Here is an 8,899-nt window from a genome sequence, read left to right as displayed (position 1 = left end):
AAAAAAAAAAAAAAGATTATGCTAGTGGAGGGTCAAGCCTTTCTGCTGTTGACCGTAGGTTTTGCTGCTAAGAAGGTGACTTATCTCTGAAGCTGGGTGCAAACTTGGAACTTGGTCCTTCTCTATATTACTCTGTATGAGCAAGTCTCAATTTATTAGACAAAACACTGGCCCCCAAACCAGCACATTTACATAGATACATAAATGTTGTATATAAGCGTTGGCTAGGTGAGGTGACACACACACCCTGCTACAGGTTGTGAGGGTTGAAGAGGGCACTAGGATCTCCTGGAACTGGAGTTACAATTTCAAGCCACCATTTAGGTGCTGGGGACCAACCTGGGTCCTCTGGAAGAGCTGCCATATCTTCAGCCCCCCAAATAAAATATTTTAAAACAAGTGAAAAATACATAAATATAAATGTACAAGCTAGGTGGTAGTGGCGCACACCTTTAATCTCAACACTTGGGAGGCAGAGGCAGGAAGATCTCTGTGAGTTTGAGACCAGCCTGATCTATAAGAACTAGTTCCAGGACAGCCAAGGCTACACAGAAAAACCTAGTCTTGAAAAACAAAACAAAACAAAAACAAGTGGCACACGCCTTTAATCCCAGCACTCGGGAAGGCAGAGGCAGGCAGATCTCTGTGAGTTTGAGGCCAGCCTGGTCTACAAGAGCTAGTTCCAGGACAGGCACCAAAAACGTCAGAGAAACCCTGTCTCGAAAATCAAAAACAAAACAAAACAAAACCCAACCAAACAAACAAACAAAAAAGTGCATCAAGTGTAAGGGTGGACTGTACCACAAACACTCTGAAAGGTCCAGGTTGGAGGTGTTCCCAAAGCTTTTGGCTGTCTGACCCTGTGAGAAGGGAAAGTGGGGGGAGCAAGGAGAAGTAGAGCCCAAGGTGATGCGGATGTCCTTGGCAGCCTGAACTGCACAGAGTGGAGCCTCTTGCCCCCTGCCACAGAGGAGATGGCAACGCAGACAGCGGTGGTGAGTGGCCGCTTCATGGGTGATCCCTCACACGAGTATGAGCACACCGAGCTCCAGAAGGTGACCGAGGCGGAGAAGGTCTTTGATGAAGAAGTGGTGGTAAGTGCGGGGGTGCGAGGGTGCGGGAGGGGTTTGAGCAGATGCCCATTAGGGTTGGGGGTCAACATGATGGGAGAAGGTGTGAGCACCACGGGCAAAGCCCTAGCACTCCCAGCCTCACACGCCAAACCCAACTGAATCGACGCAAGAGCAGGGTTCCAGGGCCTGGGAGATGCTCAGTGGCTACAGCGCTGGCTGCTCTTCCAGGGGATCTGGGTTCTGGTCCCAGCATCCATACGGAAGCTCACTACTGGATCTCCAGTTCCAAGGGGTGCAATGCCTTCTCCTGACCTCTGTGGGCACAAGGTTCATAAGTGGCACCTGGACATGCATGCAGGCAAAACCCTCAAACATATAAAAAAGCTAACAGAATTCCAGCCTGGTAGAAACAAGAGCAAGTCCCGCCATGGCTGTCTTGTCACCATCGTCACTCCTGCCCAGATGTGCACTGAGTCCCTGGGGAAGCTGGGGCTCTGCTGCACTCGCACCATCCTGATGGAGAGGAGGACGCTGGACTAGTGGCTGAGACTTGAGGGGCAGGGCGAAGAGAGTGGGTAGGCAGCTGTGGTAAAGCTGGCTCCACACGGGGCCGGAGAGAGTGGCCCGTGCGGTATCTTGAGGGCCAGGACTGTGTATGCGTGCAGATAGTGTTGCTGTTGTTATTATTATTATTTGGTTTTTTTTGTTTGTTTTTTTTGTGTTTTGAGACAGGGTTTCTCTGTGGTTTTGGAGCCTGTCCTGGCACTAGCTCTTGTAGACCAGGCTGGCCTCGAACTCACAGAGATCTGTTGCTGTTGTTATTATTCTTTTTGAGACAGGGTTTCTCTGCATACCCTTGGCTGTCCTAGAACTCGCTCAGTAGACCATACCTGCCTTTGCCTCCTTAGTGCTGGGATTAAAGGTGAGTGTCACCATTGCCTGGCTTGTTATTATTGTTTTACAATGCTGGGGATCGAAAATGGGTCTTATTTATTCTGGGCGACCACTCTGCTGTTGAAGTTCATTTGTTTATTTCGTATGTGGGGTTGGGCTATCCTTCTCCATGTAAGGTCTAAGTCTGAACTTCGATCATTGGGCTTTGATCAGTGCATTACCCGCAGAGCCATCTGACCAGCCCTTTGGGACTAATCTTAATTTTACTAGATAATACACCACATGCTTCCTGAGTAATAGGCACTAAAAGGGATATAATAAAGTTTCCTTTGTTCCCTGCCTGCTGGACTGGGAAACCATCTTTCTAGGGGACATTATGTAACTATTTAGCGTGTGTGTCCCTGTCTACTCCAGATCCTTCTAACGGCATCAGCAGCCTCACTGCCCTCCAGGAGCTCAAAGGGTACAATCCACGGCCCAGCATCCCAAACCTGCATCTTCCCATGATCCTCGGGGGTCTGGCTCCTTTATGAAGAGTGAGGTGCTATTTCCAGACACCAGTGGCGAGGAAACCCCTGGCCTCTATGCATTTTCCTTAATAAACAAAATTAAAAGATGTGGGGCTGGAGAGTTGGCTCAGTTGTTAAAAGCAGCTGTTGCTCTTGCAGATGATGTGGCTCTATTCTAAGTACCCATATGGTGACTCAGAGCCACTATAGCTCAAATTCCAGGGGACTTGATAAAACAGCCTCTTTTTTTAATTTTTTTTGGATTTTCGAGACAGGGTTTCTCTGTAGTTTTTTTGGTGCCTGTCCTGCAACTAGCTCTTGTAGACCAGGCTGGCCTTGAACTCACAGACGACAGCCTCTTCTGACTTCTGCGGGTACCGGAGACACACATGGTGCACAGACATGCATGCAGGCAAAACACCCACATGTGCGAAGTAATAAAACGATCCATTTTCAAACAGAACGGCTGTGAGGTATGTCCACAGGCTGTGCATTGCTCTTCTCCGTGTCTCCTAGAGACCTACCTATATCAGCACCCAACCAGCTGCCCTGCTTTTTGTGCCAGTGTGTGAATGTACCTGTGTTCAAACAGAGTCTGATTAGTGGAAAGTAGCTTCCAGGTTTCAGCTCTGACAAACACGCCGTGCCAAGTGGCCTTGGACTGACGTCATTTCCAACGTGTGCACTTTATCTAAAGGGCCAGTTCCTAGAAATGCCACTGGGCCAACAAGTAGGGAGCTCACGTTCAGCTAAACCAAACCTGGATTCAAAACCCAGCCTTGCATTGGGTGACGCCATTTGTCTGTGTTAGTGACAGCCACATCTCCCACCTGATAAACGCACTCTTCTGAGCCTGTCTAGCCGGGTTGACTACATTGCTCCTGCAGGCTTGTTGGAGTCTCCAAGGTGGCATTCACAGCCCCAGGGCTGGGGACATGCTGCCTGTTGGTTTCTGCTTTCCTTGGTCAGCCAGGCAACAGGTGGCTTTGTGGGTTCAGATGCCTCTGTCCATAGGCTGCTGTATTGAGCACAGCTTGCTCCCTTTTCTTACTGCTGCCCTGATGTGAACCACAAAGGAATATCATCTGTGTAAGGTGTGGTGACCTTATGGGGAAATACTTGGTGATGTCAAGCATAGAGAAGGACACTACGTAAACTGTGATCCCAATTTTACTTTAAATATGTTCATAATTTACTTTTTCATAAAAATTCATAAAAACAGAAGGAAGCATATCAGTATGCTAGTAGGTGGGAGGTAGAATAATGAGTGGCTTGAATCCCCTTTAATACACTTTTCTATATTATCCGAATAATGTACATGATTTTTCCATATATATGATTTTTATATATTTGTTATTAGTGTGTCTGTCTCTCTGTGTGTTTGTCTGTGTTTGTGTCTCAGTGTGTGTGTGTGTATTCGGGCAAGTACGAGCCATGGTATAAGTATGGAGGTCAGGACAACTTAGGGGAGTCAGCTCTTCCTCTGCACTTTTAAAAAAAGAAAATGTATTTATTTGATGTGTATGAATGCTTTGCTTTACTGTAGGGTCTGTGTACCTTGTGACTGGAGTCACAGATGGTTGTGAGCTGCATTGTGGGTGCTGGGAACTGAACTCAGATCTTTCAGAAGAGCACCCAGTGCTCTTAACCTCTGAACCATCTCTCCAGCCCCTTCCACTATTTTTTAGACAAGGTCTCTACTGTTTCTGTTGCAGAGTTTTTTTTTTTGTTTTTTTTTTTAAAGATTTATTTATTTATTATGTACACAGTGTTCAGCCTCCATGCAGATGCCAGAAGAGGGCACCAGATCTCATTATAGATGGTTGTGAGCCACCATGTGGTTGCTGGGAATTGAACTCAGGACCTCCTGAAGAGCAGTCTGTGCTCTTAACCTCTGAGCCATCTCTCCAGCCCCTGCAGAGTTGTTTATGGTAGACCACCTTGAGCTTCTGGGCAGTTCTGTCTTTCCCTCTGTCTCTCCACAGAAGTGTTGGGATTACAGATGTGTGCCACTGTACCCAGTGTCCAGCTTTTTACATGTGCTCCCAATCAGATAATCGGGCTTGCCGGCGCCTCACTGAGCCACCTGTACACACGCGCGCGTGCGCACACACACGCATGCGCTGGAGTTGTGGTGGGGGGGGGTGTGGAGAGGGGAAGACAAATGCTTACTCAGCACAACTCAGGTCTCAGTCCCTGCTGGTGAGGAGAAGAATTAGCCATGCCGATCTCTGTCCTTCACCTGAGGTGAGCAGGCACAGTGTCCTGGCAGGATGTTCCTCTCCTGTCACCCCAGGTCCAAATCAAGGAAGAGACCCGCCTGGTGTCAATCATTGACCAGATTGACAAAGCTGTCGCCATCATCCCCCGAGGGGCCCTCTTCAAGACTCCTTTCGGGGTCACCCACGTCAACCGGACCTTTGAAGGTGAGGTCCTGCGGATCCTCTCAGAGCAGGAGGTACTGAGGTTCTGGTGGACATGTCTGGGAAACCAGGGTATCTGCCCTCCTTGGAGAAGCGTGGCTATGTGCATAGCATTCCCCCCAGGCGGGTGGGCCTCCTGGCCTGCTGCCGCTGTTAGCGTCCTGATTTCATTCAGCTGCTGTGAACAGTGTCCTGACAGAAAGTAGCAAAATGGAGGAGAGGGTACAGTCCATCTGAGCAGGAGCTTGAGACAGCTGGTCACTTCACAGTTGAGAGCAGAGAGAAATGAGCTCACTTGGGCACACCTGCTTGCTTGCTTGTGCTCAGCCAGCTTTCTGTATTAGCAGATAGTTCAGGTCTCCCTGCCTAGGGAATGGTACTGCCCACAATGGGCTGAGTCTTTCTACCTCAATTAACAATGAATATAATCCCCCACAGACATGCCCACTGGCCAACTTGCTCTAGATCAGTGATTCTCAATCTTTCCAAAGCTGCGAGTCTTTAATATAGTCCCTCATGTTGTGGTGACCCCCACACCATAAAATTATTTCCGTTGCTACTGCATAACTGTGATTTTGCTACTGTTATGAATTGTAATGTAAACATCTGATTTGCAACCCTGTGAAAGGATCATTTGGTCTACAGAGGGGTCGAGACCCACAGGTTGAGAACCGCTGCTCTAGCCGATTCTTCATTAAGACTTCCAGGTTGGGCATGGTGGCTCATGCTTTCAATCCTAGTACTCTGAAGGCAGGGACACAGACAATTTCTACATTTTTTTCTAGGAATAGAGAATAAAACATGTATTCTTTCTTAGAGACTACATACTTTGGCTTAGAGTACACAAAAACAGAAAATAAGAGGAACTCTTTGTGAGTTCAAGACCAGCCAGAGCTATATAATGAGGCTCTGTCTCAAATATATATATTAATTAAAAGAACCAAACTCGCTGGGTGATGGTGGCACATACCTTTAATTCCAGCACTCGGGAGGCAGAGGCTGGTGGATCTCTGTGAGTTCGAGGCCAGCTTGATCTACAAGAGTTAGTTCAAGGACAGGCTCCAAAGCTACAGAGAAACCTTGTCTCAAAAAAAAAAAAAAAAAGAACCAAACTCTTTTTCTAGGTGATTCTAAGTTGTGTCAACTTGACAGTTAAAACCAAGCAGTGCAGCTGAAATGGGTAATCAGTCACGGGACCCTGAGGGCAGGAGTGTGTATGGTGACCTGGGATTCCCCGGGTCAGAGTTGCCTGCTTCTTGCCACTGTCCCTGTCCCTCCTTGCTCCTTTTTCTGGGGTGGGGGTGTGGATGGAGGTCAGGGTCAAGCATGGGCGGAGGGAATGAATTCCTTTTCAGTCTTGGATTCTTTGGTGGACAGAGGGATCCTGTGCAGTCATCTCCACGGTGGCAATGCCAGGACTAAGGATCCCTGGGCTTTGGGTTAACTGCTCTCCTGCCCCCCTCCTCCAGGCCTGCCCTTGTCTGAGATCAAGAAGCTCAGCTCCTACTTCCACTTCAGGGAGGCTGTTGACCTGAAGAACAAGACCTTGCTCGAGAAGGCAGACTTGGACCCTTCTCTGGATTTCATGGACTCCCTGGAGTATGACATCCCCAAAGGTAACAGGCTTTATCTTCAGGATGCAGGATTGGTCTTCAGGTCAGAGCAGTAGGCCAAACATCTACCTTTCTCCTTCTTCCAAGGCTGGAACTGAGTAACTGGGCAGTCATGGGTGGCTCACTGTGACTCTTGAGGGTGGGGCTTCCCCAGAGTCTGGTCTGAGGCAATCCACTTCTATTGTGTGTGGGGGGGGGAGGCGGCAAGTGAGAGTATTTGAGCAGATTTTTGAGACAGGGTTTCTCTGTAGCTTTGAAGCCTATCCTGGCACTAACTCTTGTAGACCAGGTTGGGCTCGAACTCACAGAGACCCACCTGCCTCTGCCTCCCAAGTGCGTGGATTAAAGGCGTGCACCACCATGCCCAGCCAGATAGTTTTTGTTTCATGCAAGGAGCACAATTGTCTGCTATCACTGTGTTTCCTAGAGTATAATATAAAGCCAGCTGGGTGGTACAGACCTGTAACCTAGGACACAGACACCTGTGCTTCAACACACAACCCTATCTCAAATGTATCTGTATTTATATATCTATATCCATATATATATATATCTCCATTCATATATGTTCAACATTAGCTACACTTACCATGTTTTATAATAGACCTTTTAAATTTATTTCTCCTATCTGCTACCATTCTACTTCCTGTGTCCTTTGATGGCATAACCCCATACTTCCTTTTATCCAACCCACCTCTGGTAACAGCCTTTCTTCTTCTCCTTTTTTTTTGTTGAGGCTAGGTGTCATTATGTAGTAGGAGCAGAAGTTTAAAGTCCTCCTTGGCTACACAGTGAATTTAGGCCAGCCAGAGCTACATGAAACCCTGATTTTATTTTTCTTCTTTGAGACAGTTTCTTTGTGTAGCCCTGGCTGTCCTGGGACTCACTCTATAGACCAGGCTGCCCTCAAACTCCACAGATCCACCTGCCTCTGCCTCCTAAGGCATGCGCCACCCCACTTAGTCAAAAGCCACAATTAAAAAAATATTTCTGGTGGTAAAAAAAATGGTGGAAGAAGCTGCGGAGGCTTGAAGGCAGGACTGTGCACACGTCTTATGCACATCATAAGGCAATGTGCACAGGAGGACAGAAAACCCTCAGGGCCAGTGCAGTGCCAGGGGCTGGATGACGGTCCCGAGCAGCTGGATTCTGCCACATGGGGGCACCAGAGCCAAGTCACCGTGAGTAGTGGATAGGTGGCTTCTGTGACCAAAGGGGACGTGAATAGGGCCAGAATGGATCTCACTTATCAGACACAACTCTGGTTTCCTTCTAGACTCTCTCTAGCTGAGTGAGCTGCTGCTGAGTGGCTCTCCTGACTGACAGATGGCAGTGATGACGTGCTGGGCTACAGAGTGGGGACAGGAACCCTTGGAGGAGTCCCCTGGGACACGATGCCTGGCTAAAGGGGTGGGGTTTGTGGCTCCTTAGCTCTTTCTGCTTTAGGAAGGAGTATTGTTTTCTGAGTCAAAAGCAAGTATTCAGGATGGCCCGTGTCACCTCTGAACAGGTATGGTTGAAGTGGGCCTTATCCTGGTGCCTCTTCTCTAAGCCCACAGAGATAGGCCCAGAGCTCATGGCTTTTCTCTGTACCAGTCTTGGTGAAAGAGAAGGGGGAGTGATGTTGTCTGAGGCCAATATCTTCAATGAGCTGCCATGTAATAATACCCTGGGATGGGCAGTTTTGTAGAGCTGGATCCCTGGCAGGCACAGGGCACTGGCTAAGACTTCTTTGGCCTTGGGCTTGCACCAGGAAGACGGCAGAGCCGTGGGTCAGTAGTCAGATTCCTCAGTGGTGTTCAGTATTCCTTAAGCTTTCGCTGTCGGCGGAGCACGGAGCAGCTGCTGTGTGCCAAGCCCTTTTGGTGCCCTTGGAATGAGAAAGACAACTCTCCTTTGTCAGGAAGGTTAGAGGAAAGCAATCGAGGCAGCAGGTGGCAGGGCTGGGGGTGCAGAGCTGGCGGGAAGGGGTCCCAATAGCGAGCACCCATTGGCAATGCCCAGTTTGAACAGCAGAGGGCAGCAAGAGTCCTGTAGCTTGGAAATTGGCCTTAGATGCCATCATAGGTAATTACGGTGGGGCTTTATGGTATAGGGAACCTGAAGAGGATGGGCAACGTGGTATTAGCCTTATGGGTGAGCGAGCAGATGGCTCTTCCTGTCCAGGTCTTTTGTAAGCTTGGCTAACCAAGGACCCTGCTACCCAATGCTTACTTATATGGGTGGCGACACCAGGGTCATCTTTTTCCTATGTCCCCAGCCTCTAGGAGGGCTGACTACCTTGTGGTAAGAGGGATGTGGCTTTTCTTTTTCTGTCTTTTTTTTAAAATTTATTTATTTATTAAGGGTTTCTGCCTCCTCCCCGCCACCGCCTCCCATTTCCCTCC

At 48.5% G+C, this 8,899-nt stretch overlaps 1 protein-coding gene across 2 annotated transcripts in view; it reads left to right on the top strand.

Moving 5' to 3' along the window:
• Rsph9 (radial spoke head 9 homolog) overlaps nt 1-8,899 on the top strand; it is a 25,029-nt gene that overhangs the window by 6,954 nt on the left and 9,176 nt on the right. For both annotated transcript variants that reach the window (XM_026785567.1, XM_005359847.2), the window contains exons 2-4: nt 929-1,094; nt 4,773-4,902; nt 6,369-6,515. In XM_026785567.1, the coding sequence (XP_026641368.1) occupies nt 929-1,094; nt 4,773-4,902; nt 6,369-6,515 (443 nt within the window). The remainder of the gene's footprint in view (nt 1-928; nt 1,095-4,772; nt 4,903-6,368; nt 6,516-8,899) is intronic.

Source organism: Microtus ochrogaster, linkage group LG2 (genome assembly GCF_000317375.1).
Source record: "Microtus ochrogaster isolate Prairie Vole_2 linkage group LG2, MicOch1.0, whole genome shotgun sequence".
Lineage (NCBI taxonomy): Eukaryota > Metazoa > Chordata > Mammalia > Rodentia > Cricetidae > Microtus > Microtus ochrogaster.
Note: the sequence above shows the minus strand (reverse complement) of the source record. Positions and strands in the feature narration are given on the sequence as shown.